This window comes from Carcharodon carcharias, chromosome 5 (assembly GCF_017639515.1).
Source record: "Carcharodon carcharias isolate sCarCar2 chromosome 5, sCarCar2.pri, whole genome shotgun sequence".
In the NCBI taxonomy this organism is placed as follows: Eukaryota; Metazoa; Chordata; class Chondrichthyes; order Lamniformes; family Lamnidae; genus Carcharodon; species Carcharodon carcharias.
Genome location: NC_054471.1, coordinates 164,321,120 through 164,335,761, shown reverse-complemented (window position 1 = coordinate 164,335,761; position 14,642 = coordinate 164,321,120). Strand labels below are relative to the sequence as shown.

At 39.8% G+C, this 14,642-nt stretch overlaps 1 protein-coding gene across 2 annotated transcripts in view; it reads right to left on the bottom strand.

Annotated features, from left to right (window-relative positions):
- trappc12 (trafficking protein particle complex subunit 12) overlaps positions 1-14,642 on the bottom strand; it is a 75,020-nt gene that overhangs the window by 30,872 nt on the left and 29,506 nt on the right. For both annotated transcript variants that reach the window (XM_041188507.1, XM_041188508.1), the window contains 2 exons: positions 7,445-7,557; positions 3,516-3,588 (listed from right to left, as the gene is read on the bottom strand). In XM_041188507.1, the coding sequence (XP_041044441.1) occupies positions 3,516-3,588; positions 7,445-7,557 (186 nt within the window). The remainder of the gene's footprint in view (positions 1-3,515; positions 3,589-7,444; positions 7,558-14,642) is intronic.

The following is a 14,642-nucleotide window of genomic DNA, read 5'->3' as shown; positions in this document are numbered from 1 at the left end:
CACTTGGCCCCATCTGCTGTTTTCACTGGAACCTAAGAACTTCTGTGCCATCACCTATAAAACTAATTTGCCTGTGCGTGCGCACCTCATTGTGGAAGTCATCTCTCCTGGATAAGTGGATTATCCAGCATCAGTTTCAACCTGCTGACTTCTGTGCAGGTATACACCAATAGACTTCTGAACTCACGTGAAACAATAGTTCTTATTTTCTCTGTGGTCTTTGCCCTGTACCTCTTTCTTTTCTGCATCCCTCTTTTATTGTATGAACGCAAAAAGGGGGAAGGGGGACATTGTGAACCCTCTTCTCTCATTTTGTGTGAGAGAAAAATGAACTAACCCTCTAAGTTTATCCTACCTCAAGTTTGCTATGGGGTTAATAGAAAATTAGATCACAACAAAACTGAGGGGGTTTGGGGATTATGACACTGCTTATAAAGGGGGAAGCTCAAAATCAAAACATCTTTCTATTTACAGACGGGTGGAGAGAGAAGAAATCAGGGCTATTTAAATTAAATCCCCTCCTGTCCGTAACATTACATAGAAATGGTACTGCTATTGTATTAAACATGACATTAGATGGTATTAGGTTATTTGAGTGGACATCGCAGCCCAGCTGAATCCTGCAAACTCCTAGTGGTGTTTTTTCACTGATCAAAGCAGAAATTCTAAAATTCTGGCTGTATCCTCTTCTTCCTAAAGTCAATTATAGCACTTTATCACCGCTGAAGCCAAGTTCAGCTAAGCCAACACAGACAGAGGATTGAACAATGGTATTTTCTTGGATTGAGCTATGCGCTGGATAAAATCATTGGGAGTAGAAATCTCATTTCGGAACTTAGTGATAACCATTTGTAATGATTACTCTATCAACTGACAAAATCAAAACCTGCATGTATTTGTATGATTGCTTTCACAAACAACAATTAGGAGTGTCCAGCTGGAACTTGCTCAGAATAACAGTACTGTGCTTCTAATCATGGACTAAACTTGGGAAAGAATTTTGCATGCTGAAATGAGTCTATGATTGAAGCTTTTGTACTAATTAGTTTGTGACAGAACAAAATAGATTTTGTTTCAGAAATGTAGAGTTTTAAAGGCAGTGACACTTTTGAGTTAACTCAGGTTCCCCTACCTTATTCACCAAGTTCAGATGTTGTTGCCTCTGCACATCTGCCCAAGTCCATATTTTGCTGGCACTTTGTGTCCCAATATTCTGCTATTCTCCATCTGACGCTAGTTATAATGCTCTCTCTCTCTCCTGCCCAAATTCTGATACCTTATGACTCTGCTCACCTGCCTGATTCGCAATACAGAAACAAAAAGGAGAGAGACAAAGGAATAACAATGGAAAATGAAAGTGAAAGAAAGAATTCAGAAAATTATAAGATATCTTGTTTTTACAGTCTGCCATTTGATTAGATTTTATTGGCCAAATCAGTGATGTGGTTGACAGATGCTGGCAGTTATTGACAGCATTCAAATATGTGATCAAAGGTTTTTTTCACTTTTAGATTCATTCATTCACATGATGCGGGCGTCGCTGGCTGGGTAAGCATTTATTGCCCATCCCTAGCTGCCCTTGAGAAGGTGGTGGTAAGCTGTCTTCTTGAACTGCTGCAGTTTGTGTGGTGTAGGTACACCCACATTGCTGTTAGGGAGGGAGTTCTAGGATTTTGACCCAGCAACAGTGAAGAAACAGCGATATATTGCCAAGTCAGGATGGTGAGTGACTTGGAAGGGGAATGTCTAGGTGGTGGTGTTCCCATCTATCTGCTGCCCTTGTCCTTCTAGATGGTAGTGGTTGTGCGTTTGGAAGGTGCTATCGAAGGAGCCTTGGTGAATTCCTGCACTGCATCTTGTAGATGGGACACACAGCTGCTACTGTGCGTCGGTGGTGGAGGGAGTGAATGTATGTGGACATGGTGCCAATCAAGTGGCAGCTTTGTCCTAGGCGATCTCAAGCTTCTTGAGTGTTCTGGGAGCTGCACTCACCCAGGCAAGTGGGGAGTATTCCATCACACTCCTGATTTGTGTCTTGTAGATGGTGGACAGGCTTTGGGGAGTCAGGAGGTGAGTTACTCGTCACACGATCCCTAGCCTCTGGCCTGCTCCTGTAGCCACAGTATTTATATGGCTAGTCTAGTTCAATTTCTGGTCAATGGTAACTCCCCAGGATGTTGATTGTGGGGGATTCAGTGATAGTAATGCCACTGAACATGAAGGGGCAATGGTTGGATTCTCTCTTGCTGGAGATGGTCATTGCCTGACCACCTGGGTGGCATGAATGTTACTTGCCACTTGTCAGACCAAGCCTGGATATTGTCCAAGTCTTGCTGCATTTGGGCATAGGCTGCATTAGAATCTTGTATTCTTGTAAGGTTAGGGTAGGCTGTTTGTAATCCATGGGGTGTCTCAGATATAGTAAGCATTTTTTTAAATAAGCAAATGTGGACTCACCCAAATCAACAATGTCTAAACCATTATAACATCATATTAATTGTTTTTGGAGGGAGTGAGAAGAAAAAGGATTTTATTTCTCTTTTTAGAAATGTTTTTATTTAGTTACGTGCATGTAACTTCTTTAATCAAAAAGGTGGACTCCGACCTTGCTCAATTAGTGATGCAAGTTATCCCTGTAACCAGTCATCAACCTACACCTCAATTATTGAGCCTTTGGCTCAGCACCTCTCCCATCGACTTGGTTCAGATTATAAGCAGCACGCATGATTCTGCTTTAAAAGAATCTCCATATTCTTAGAATAGAGTTTAATTCCAGTGGCTGCAATGAGTAGAATATTAACAATTCTACCACTAACAAGTTCCACCAGGGGAATGCTACTCCTTTATTATGGTGAAATAGGAAAAACATGCCCAATATTAGCATGTTAATGAATTTGAAATTTTATAACTCAAGCAACGAAAATCATATGCAAATGATGCGGATAAACAATTATCAGGTGTGCCATGAAGTCAGATCAACAGTGTTCAGACCTACAGTCATGCTTCTCTGTTCTGCCAGTTTCCCTAGCTGCATAATTGGCTAAACTGTGTGCATCCAGTGCTTCAAAGATATGCACACAACTGTCAATTTTCAGTGGGTCTAAGTTATCTGCACCATGCAGCTGTGAAATGTTTGTAAGGTAAGCGAAAGATTGATGTACAATTACTGACTTTATTGACAGGTGATAGGAAAGCCTTCAAAAATGCAGTGTTTCATTAGGGTTTCTCAATTTTCAGTATACTTATTTCACTGAATGTAGTTTTTTTAATATTGCTTCTATATATGTTAATTGTCTTAAAAATGAACACCTTTTTAAACATTCCCTGAATCTACAACAAAATTACAAGTTGAAACTAAGCTGAACAGTAAACACTTCTGAAAATATTTAGTTTACTGTCTGGCTGTTCCCCTATTTCAACTGCTCTCAAGCTGTCTTATTTGTGTAACATTAATGTTACCTAAGAAAACTGACATTACCCTTTAATAAAAGAAATATTGTTATGAAAATCCATACCTTGTCTGTTCTCAGGGGCTACGCTGATCATACTTCCATCTTCAGCTAGTCCATTTTCCAGGTTATCAATAACCTGCGTGAAAGGTACGTAATTTTTAAAAGCTAGGTGGTGCAAAATTACATATTCATTAAAATATTCAAAGCAACTAAAGGATTCCTAGTCGTTTCTCTCAAAACAAATTTTGAAATATATCCCAGCATGGTACAAATGAAAAATTATATTGTGTAGTTAACTATACATCAAAAGTCATCAGCCAGGTAAAAGCATTAATGTTCATACGCACATTATTATTTTACTGGTTATTTAAATTTTTAAAAATACATTTTCAAGCCTGTTTTACTAAATTATAAACCATGAAAGAAAAAAAAAACATGGTAAGTATTCATAGGAAGGAAAGTAAGCAACCAAATGAAGTTAAGATAAAATAATTGATGTTCATAGGCTTTAGATAATGATCATTTCCTTCGAAGTATTGAGAAATAAAATAAAAATATTTTTACCAAGTTTAATCACCTTACTGTTACAAAAATGCACCCAGAGTAGCATAAACCTTCATTTAAAGCTTGTCACTGTTTATTTCTGCGTCATCAAATGAGAATGTTAAATTTGTGGCTATAGTAGCAAGCCAGATTGTATTATAATAACCAAAAAGAATGTTTGAACACATTATCTGAATGCTTAAAGTAACGTATGTCCCCTAAAGGACAACAATTTACAAATTAGAACCTGAGAATTGCAGTCAATATTAGTTTTATCATACCACTGGTTTAATTAATTTTTAAAAAGTGGGAAACAAGAGCACTCAAGCTGTAATTTGTGTTTCACAACTTCAACAGGCAATACTCAATGGCCGACAATGATCAGATCTGCAGAAGACATCTCATAGGTTTATAAACAACATGTCGCAATGTCCTTTTCAGCCAATCATGGTGAGCATCTTCATCCAACAACATACAATCTACTTGGAATAATTCAGTTGTTTTGATGCTAAACAATTTGAATTATCCATTAAATTAAGAAACATGAATTCACACCGCTGTGTTGTTTAAGTATTTTAATATTTTAAATCAGATTATTTGAACAAAACAGTTCTAAATTAAGAGCTATTTGTCATACAATTTCTTGTACTAGACATACATAGTGGTGGGGACTGACCATGATAAAAATTAGCTATTTTAGAAGCATAATTACTCAATGGCTGAATTTAATTTTCAGGAAAAACTGCTAGCACACAAATGCCAACAGATGGACAGCATTTCTGTTTGTGGAAAGAACAATGGCACATGTCATGACAGCTGGCCATAGCCCGAATTACTTACAGACATATTGAACTTTTAAGAAAGATGTGTTTTTAAAAGAAAGGACATACATACAAAAGATGGCTGACACTGTAAAGTTACCATTTGCTGGAAAAGTCCTACGTGGATTACACTTGACCAACTAGTCCAGGGAATGGAATATCGAACCTAAACAGGTGTCAAGGCTTCCTTCAGACAGAGGAGCTTCAAAGGAAAAGATGCAATGCAAAAACTGAACTGTAATCTCCTGTGGTTGGAGATAATGAAGGCCAATTACCATTCCTGAGAGTTATATCCCAGACTGTGGACAAGATGCGAGTTGAAAAGAAAGCAGATCTGGGCGAAAGACACGTTTGTTTTTTCCCTTCCAAGAATACAGAAGAAAAGGGGTTAAAAGCCAACTGCAACCCTGGCCTTTGTATTCTAGCTTTGGTGTTCAAGGCCTAGTGTGCAAAGATGTAATGTGAAAGTCATAGCTGAACAACATTAGCTAGGCATCCCTGCGCTTACAGGTCAAAAAGTCCTCTTTCTGATTGCTGGAAGCAAGTCACAAGTCAGCAAAGCCGCAGTCGAAAAGAAACAGGACAACTCCTTTCAGCTAACCTGCAGGGCCAAGAATTTCCAAACCAACTGCTCAACTGCCAAAGTCAGCTTTACCGGAATCATCCAACTTAATGGCAACAATGTTTCACCATCTACTCCTCACAGACAAACCAAAGACTGATTTGTAGATCTTCTAAACTTGTATTTTTAGGCTCAATTTCTCTTTTCTAATTTGTGTGTATGTGTGTTAAGTTTATATTATTTTTTTCTTATGTTTAGTAACTAATAAACTCACTCTTTCTTTGACTCAAGAAAGCCTGGTTAAATTGGCTCCTTTGAAATCAGAAATACATTTGGACTGGGTAAAGCATCCACGAGGGAAGGGATCCTTTTCAAATTAACCTTGTTGCGAACAACCAAGGGGGTTGAATAAAAAAGGCGAGCCAGTTCATCCCTCCTCACCTAGGAGCATAACAATTTGGGATGCGTCGTCTGGGATCATAACGAATTAGGGGAACCTCGTCCAGGCACCGGTTGTGACAAACGGTACAATGAAATTCTAACACACCGTTACAGATCAGTGATCTAACAATTCCCTACGGAGCAAGCACCTGAGCTCAGCTGTGCTGTTGAGCTGAATTGGCAAAGGAAGATGGAAACCAAAGAGAGATACCAGTGCTCTCAATTTCACAAAGACTGTAAGGTGTGTCACCACCATCCCCAACTGCCACATTCAAACCTTATTCCTTAGCCGCCATGATGAAATATAGGCCACCGTGAAACTTGTTCATTAAACAACAGAATTTTATTATGAGTTCCAGAATCCTTGCCATATAAGTATTTATGCACATTTCAAATTGAAACTGACCACACAATAAACATTAAAAAAGTACCAAGTAGTGGTCATTCCTATGAAAATAAATCAACTATAACATTGGGCTATTTGAACCAGTTTTCAGATCTGTCTGACATCACAAATTACCACCTTCCTACTTACTCACCAAATCATTCTGGTCCTTCTGTTTGACTTCATATCTGTCTTAAATGTTGAATGGTATCAAAACTTCAGTAGTTTAACAAATACAATGAACGTTTATTACTTTAGTCACATAGTTTGATCACTTAAGCGGCTAATAAACACAGACGTGAATAACTTACAAGTTCTATGTTAAGTGTCTTAGAGCTTTAAAAAAAAACTAAACCTTGTCTGCCTGAACAATGCAACCTTAACAAGTTTGGAAAAAATTACAGAATGGTCAACAGATTGCTCCACCACTATATGTCTGTAATATTTAGACGAATAAAAGACCTTTCACAATTCACTAGATATTATAAGATCACTCTATGAAGACAGCCCCCCACCAAACTGGTATTTGAGCTTCCAAACCATCTTTCCTCATACAGAGCAATGACATTTAAAATACTCTGGTCAATAAAATGGTGATCATGTTACATGATAGCTACAGTAGAGAAACCATGCGAGAAACTTTACAAATGCAATATACTATGGAGTGGTGGGACAGTCATAGCTGTGATTTCCCTACAGGATTATTTTCCTTAACTAAGCCCTGGGAAGATACTAAGGTAGTCAAAGCACTTCCCAAATGGAATTGTGCATGGGTTGGGGGGGGGGGCGCAGAGGGGCGTCGGGTCATCGAGGGACAGCAAGTCTTCTTGGTTTACCCTCACAGCCTAAACATTAGCTTCAAAGTAGCACTGCGGCAGATTATCTATTTACTGTCAAAAACAGCAATGGCTAAAGAGAGAAAAGCACAAACCAAAATAATATCAAATTTTGTGGGTGCATGTGGAGATGCAATCAATTTGTAATGATGTAACAGAAAACCGGGAGTTGCACATGGGAATTCCCCTGACAACAGCCACCTAAACATGTAAATTGTCTCCACCTCTAAGTACATTTTCATATATGACTATTTCATGTGTGGCTACACAACCAGAAAAATAAACGACTCCAACAAGATTTTTCACCATACCATTCAATGACCTTGCAACAGGATCCTCCTCAGACTTTTCTGCAATGGCAAACCTCAGTGGGCAGAGTACATTTTTAAATCATAAGTTCCTACCTTTAGACAAGTTACTTTCATGGAATGCAGCCTGTCCAATGATTCTTGTGGTTTCCCCAAATACTGTGGAAGTTCTGCGTGAAGGACCCTCATAGAAAATGGTATCATGGACCCTAATGATGGAATGAAAAGACTAATAACACAACAGCAAGAAAATTTCTATTTATCTCATACTGTTAAATATACTTTTTGAATTGATTGTTGACTTCTTTATTGATAATTTGTAACATTGAAGAATATCCACTCAAGATAAACCCTGGCAGCATGTCTCAATCTCATGCAATTTCCAATTTAAAACATTCTTGCAGTCGCTTCAATTTGAATCATCTATAAAAGATCAATGATATTCAGATGAATGGACCTTTGGCTCTTCTTTCTAATCCTCAGTCAAACCAGTTCTATGTATAGGATCTTTGTGGCAATAAACCGAGAACACATATTCAAAAGTTTTAACAGGTTTGTTAGGTATAACTGTTAAACTTGAAGATGCAATGCCTAATTTTTGCAGAATGCTGTTAAAAATTCCCAGAAGAAAGCAATTTTCAATCACTTAGCAGAAGCTCCCAAATTGGTGCACGTCGCTTTGGGTACTGAATAGGAGTGGTACATAAAGACAAAATTTTACACTCATCACAACATATCAAAACTGATTGACATCAAGCTACATTTATGTACAAAATTAAAGCTTGTGGTTTGAGGGGATACAGCTCTACCCCTAGCAGTGCTTTATGGTCTGGCAGGGGAGGGGAGGGGGGAGGAGGGGATGGAAGAGGGAGGGAGGAGGGGAGGGAAGAGAGGGGGGAGAAGGGGAGGCAAGAGAGGGGGGAGAAGGGGAGGGAAGGTGGGGGGAGGTAGAGAGGGGGAATTGGAGGGAGAATGGGAAAAAGGGCGGAAGGGAAGGAAAGAGAGATAGAGCAAGGACAAAGGGTAGAGTGGGGAGTTGAAAGGAGAGAGCCAGTACATAGTGAGAATAAGGAACTGCAACACAAAAAAAATGGCATGTTCTAAAGAGCTTATCCTTTGATTTACCTCTCTCTTGATGTTTCTTCTCTCCCCAACCCCCCTTCCTCTGTTGAACATGCAGAGATACCTCACAAATTTGACAGTTGTGTTAAAACCAATTTAGATGGTCAAAATTTGGGAGAAATCTAAGGCTCTGTAACAAACAGAATCAACGGATTGTGATTCTTATGGCTCAAGAAGGCTGTTTGAAGAACCAAGTATCTAATTAAACGTACAAATGCTGCAACCATAGCAATTCATTACATCAGCATCCTAGTACACGGAAGGCGAGAAAGGAGAGTACACTTGATATGAGGTATCAAATATACTGCGTTGAGTAAGGGTGTTACAGCCTTTGAAGTCTACAAGCCAATCTTTAAATTATTTCTGCCGTCTGCTGTAAAGTGGCTCGATTTGAAACAAAGAGTTTGATTTTCAAAATTTCTTTCATGAACTCAAGATGATGACATTTTTCCCATCAACGTATGCTCATCAATGTATGAAATAAATTTCTTACATACAACAGATCATGTAAATAGGGCAGCTCGTGAATCCCATACATTGCTGGCCATGCACTCCAATTCTACATTTCACTTCTTTCACTGTTTGCACAATAGGTTTTTTTTTGGGAGGGGGTGGTGTGGTGGCCGGTGTTTGGGGGGGGGGGAGGGGGCGCTGGTGGCTGCGGTTGGAGAACAGTGATAGTTCAGAGGCCAATTGCTCCTCACAATAATCAACTGTGTAAACTTGCTGGGGCAGAGTGTAATTTATTTTCATGACTGACCATTGCAAACACTAAAAGCCATTGTATCTACCTGCTTTGCATGAAAGATTGCAGCAGATAGAATCAATTCTAATCATTAAGGACAGTGTCAATGAAAGAGCGATCAGACAGTCTCTACTTTTATGTTATACACTTGTTTGTGCTGATTGTGGAAGTATTTTTTGTGTGTTCAAGTCAAATGATCCATCACCAGTACTGAACACTGAGATAACATAGCATTGACTAGCGTAAATCTCCCTTTTTTAGATTTAATTACGTGCCTTGATCCCAATGTCACAAAAACCTATACTGCTATGAATTTTGTGTTTTCCACATCAACCACCTTCATAAATATGAAATGGCAGAATGGCACTTTAAGGGCTTTGCTTAAATGCTGAATTATTGCTCACGTGCCTCTTACATCCTATTTCGGTACCTTCCACAGAACTATTAGGTAGCAAATTCCAGATTTGGGCCCAGTAACCGAGAAAGAATAGCAAAATATGTTCAAGTCAGGAAGGTGCGCTCAAAGGAAGGGAACTTGAAAGTGGTAGCGTTGCCATGTCCCGGCTGTCCTTATACTTCTAGATAGATGGCATGGGTCACAGGTTTGAGGTGCAGCTGAAAACGCCTCGTGCTGCATTTCATCTTATAGATAGTACACACTGCTGCCACTGTGCACCAGTGGTGGTGGTGGAGTGCCAATCAAGCAAACCGCTTTGTCCAGGATGGGATCAAGCTTCTTGAGTGCTGTTGCAGCTGCGGTCATCCAGGCAAGAAGAGAAAGTATTCCTGACATCACCGGCTAGCACAATTAAATGAAAATTTTTGAGGGACATCTTTTTCACAAGGGAGCTCTTATTTGAAAGATGTCATTTTCATCATTTTGATATCAGTGTTGTTGCAAAATTCTATGAAGGGCATTTTAACATAATTTAAATCCCTTAAGGGATAACATTATAACAGTTGACTACACTTCAAAAGCATTTAATTGGCTGCAAAGCACTTTGTGATGTCCCGAGGTCATGAAAGGCACTATATAAATGCAATTCCTTTCTTCCTTTCTGATTAAGCACTCATGTCACGTGCATTTTAGAAGGCCTGCAGCTTTGGAACAGTCACTGACGTTCTTCTTAGAAGGCACTGTAATGGGATAAACCGATCAGACAGGAATTGGCAAAGAGCTATTAAATAGTCACAGCTCATTATTCCTAGCAGATGCTGAAGACTGCTGATTAAGCATCTTAACACTCACTTGGTATTTTTGTGCCAAAGTGATATTTTTCCAGAGGTTATTGCTTTTCATGGTAAAGCAGCACCATGCGACCAATGCTTAAGAACAAATAAAATAATTCAGGATGGCCAAACAATAATCCTCACATGATTAAGGAAGATGCAGTATATTCTGGCTAAAGAGACAGGGACCTTGGATTTTCTTTGTTGCATGACAAAAACATACACCTCATGGTTTATGAAATATTGAAGAAGAAATGTAGATTACTGTCAAAGTACTATTTAAAACACGAAACAATATTTAGCAGAGACCCTCAAAATGATTTTAAATGAAATCATTTTCTCCTCTAATCCAATACTTGAATAACTAAAAATAAAGTTTCTATGAAGTAAAGGCCCTTTAAATTAACTCTGTATGAAGTTCTATCACAATGTTTCTACCCAAAAAAGGATATTACATCAGATACAGGAACCATCTTTAAAAAAAAATCATTAAAGCCCTTAATATTTAAACAAGATTGTGGTGCCATGTAATTGAACTTAGCACATGTTGGTAGGTGCTTAAATTTAAAAAATTTTTTTTTTATTTTCATGGCTGGGGAAGCAATTTTAGTTTGACATTGAGGTCAACAATCCATTCAATGGCTTCAGTTAATGCAGTGTAAATGGTTGTGATGCCCCCAAAAATGGATCTCTCAGGACAGAGGTTGAGTGTATGGACAATGGTCTCATTTGGATGGCCAGAGTCACTATTTGAGCTGTTCCTCATGTTCCACTTTTGGAGCAAGTGGCCACAACCTCCTTGCCCTGTCCTCAAGTGGTTGAAGACTGTCCAGATTATCCGTCGATGATTGGAACCTGGGACATCATCATTTGGGTCAGTTACCGGGTTGTGGTTGGTGATATTTGTGGTCAACCAGGAGATGCGCTTGCAAGAGGTGGGGCTGTTATCAGTTTGTAGGGTTTGGAGTGTGCTCCACTGGGGAATACAAGATTTCAGACAAGAGAGAGTTTTTTTTTGAGGTCCTGTGTCAATAGGAATGCTTCATTAGCTATCAGCCAGTGTTGTTCTTCGAGGAGGATGATCCCCTGTGGTCATTAGGAGGTTCATTGCTAGCACAGAAGCCATTTGAGCTGTGTTGGTCTCAAAATTTCAAACATAATCCACATAATTTCTCGGAGATGGTTTTCTACCACATTTGTGTGGTGGTTCCTGAACATTATTGCTTCACATGCCGATAGTAAGGCGACACCAACCTTTAGCTGTCTCCTCTAATCTTCTGGCTTTCTCACTTTAAGCTTAGAGCTTTCCTCTCTGCTTTTTATTTGCATTTCCTGAACAGGATCTTGTTCAGATTCCTATTCTTGACTTCAGAGTCTTCCTGGGACCATTCTCTTGTTCCACTCCCTGGTTTTGGGACTTTTCTTTTCATTCTTTGGAACCTGCTTCCTGTAGTTCTCTCTCCTATGTCCAGCTTTTCCTGGTACCTGCTTCCAACTGAACTAAAAAACTGCTGTTTGGTTTCTTCTTGTGGGGGCGTTGCTAGGCAACAGCACAGTTTTTTTCTACCTCGTGTTTGTTTTAACTTCTCTTCAAGAGCTGTAAAGCCTCATTAACATGCAAGCATTTTTTAAAGTGAAACGAAAACTTAAGTGTTTTCTTCTTTTTCTTTCTCAACGCATCAATACAGAAACACAAATCAAACTCAAAACTTAAAGATAAAATTAATTCCTAACACCCACAAATACAAATATAACTTACATAAACTATCTCTAGTTCTTACCAAGAGCAGCAGGTCGCTGGATCTCCTTCCAACATCTTTGCTTCTGCACTCACTTCTTTGGCCAGGAGTCCTCCTTTCAGACACTGGGCCCATTTTTCCACCTTCAAAAGTCTCAATCCACCTGAACTCTTACCATTTCCAGATCTTTTCATTGGGACCAATGCAGTGACATCTCAATTTCGTTGCTCCCCTCATTCACTCTAACCTATTTCCTTCTGAACTTTCAGTGCTCCGTTCTCTCAGGTCCAACCCTGACATGATCATTAAGCCTTCTGACAAGGATGGTATTGTTGCTGTTTTATGAACAGAGGCTGAATGTTAACTCTCTTTAAAATCTTCACCTCCACCTGGACCATGACTCCATCACAAACATCATGCCATAATTTCCCAGACCATCACTGACTTCAGCTCCTCTGTAGCTCTTCCCTCCCCAATCCCCACCTTCCTACACTCTCCAACCTTATTGGCCCCTGCAAACCCACAGAGTCCCCTTCTATTTCTACACGCTTCCCAAGATCCCAAACAGGACTACCCCCTGTGAGACCCATGTTTCAGCCTGCTTTTCCCCCATGGAACTGATTCCTTCCTATCTGGATTAGGTTTTCTCCCCATCTGGTCTCTTCCCACCTATAACTGCAACCTTTTTAATGTCCTCCACCACCAATAGTTTCCAGTTTCCCAACTGTCTTCTTTTCACGATGGACGTTCAGTCACTCTGTACCTCCGTGATCCACCTGCAGGGCCTCCACTTCTTCCTGGAATACAGGCTCAAACAATTTTCCACCAGCAACCCCCTCTGATAGGTTGAACTTATTCTTTGAACGCACTCACTTCCTGCAATTAAGAGGTGTTGCTATAGGAGCCTGGATAGATCCCAGCTATGTCTGCCTTTGTGTTGGATACATAGAACATTCTTTCGTCCAGTCCTATTCAGGTTCATTCCCAAATCCCACTTTTCCAGTACACTTCCATGCCACTTCCTGCTCTGGGGCCCAAATTGAAACATTGAAATTTTGCCTTCTATTTCTACCCCTCCCTTGCCTTCACATGGTCCAATTCTGACTCTTTTCTCTTCCTCAACCTCTCCACCTTCCTTTCTAGGAACAGGCTGCCAATCAATATCTATTCTAAGTGCACTGCCCTTGACAGTGACCTTGATTACACTTCCTCTCACCCAGCTCCATTCAAGGATTGCATTCTCCTAGTTTCTTAGTCTACAACACATCTGTTCAGATGACGCCGCTTTCCATACCAGGCCTCACAACATGTCTTCCTTTTTCCTGCATCAACAATTCTTCTTTACTATGAACATACGAATTAGGAGCAGCAGGCCACTCGGCCTCTCAAGCCTACTTCGCCATTCAATACGATCATGTCTGATTTGAATGTAACCTCAATCCTACAATCCTACCCCCGATAACCCTTCACCCCCTTGTTAATCAAGAATCAATCTAGCTCTGCCTTAAAAATATTCAAAGACGCTGCTTCCACCGCCTTTTGAGGAAGGGAGTTCCAAAGACTCAACCCTCAGAAAAAATTTCTCCTCATCCTTCTTAAATGAGTGACCTCTTAATTTTAAACAGTGACCCCTAGTTCTAGATTCTCTAACAAGAGGAAAAATCCTCTCCACATCCACCCTGTCAAGACCCTTCAGGATCTTAAAGGTTTCAATTACGTCACCTCTTACTCTTCTAAATTCCAGTGGATACAAGCCTAACCTGTCCAACCTTCCTCATAAGACAACCCGCCCATTCCTGGTATTAGTCCAGTAAACCTTTTCTGAACTGCTTCGAACACATTTACATCTTTCTTTAAATAAGGAGACCAGTACTGTACACAATACTCCAGATGTGGTCTCACCAATGCCCTGTACAACTGAAACATAGCCTCCCTACTTTTGTAATCAATTCCCCTCACAATAAATGATAACATTCGATTAACTCATTACCTACTGTACCTGCATACTAATCTTTTGTGATTCATGCACTAGGACATGCAGATTCTTCTGCATCTCAGAACTTTGCAATCTCTCACCATTTAAATAATATTCTTTTTATGCTTCCAGCCAAAATGGACGATTTCACATTTGACCACATTATACTCCATTTGCTAGATCTTTGCCCACTCACTTAACCTGTGTCATTTTGTAGTCTCATGTCCTCTTCACAATTTACTTTCCTACCTACCTTTGCGTCGTTAGCAAATTTAGCTACCATTCCTTCAGTCCCTTCATCCAAGACATTTATATAAATGGTAAAAAGTTGAGGCCCCAGCACTGATCCCTGTGGCACACCACTCGTCACATCTTGCCAACCAGAAAAAGACCCATTTATGCCAACTTTCTGCTTCCTATTAGCTAACCAATCTTCTATCTGTACCTAATTGTCACCCCCTACACCATGAACTTTTATTTTCT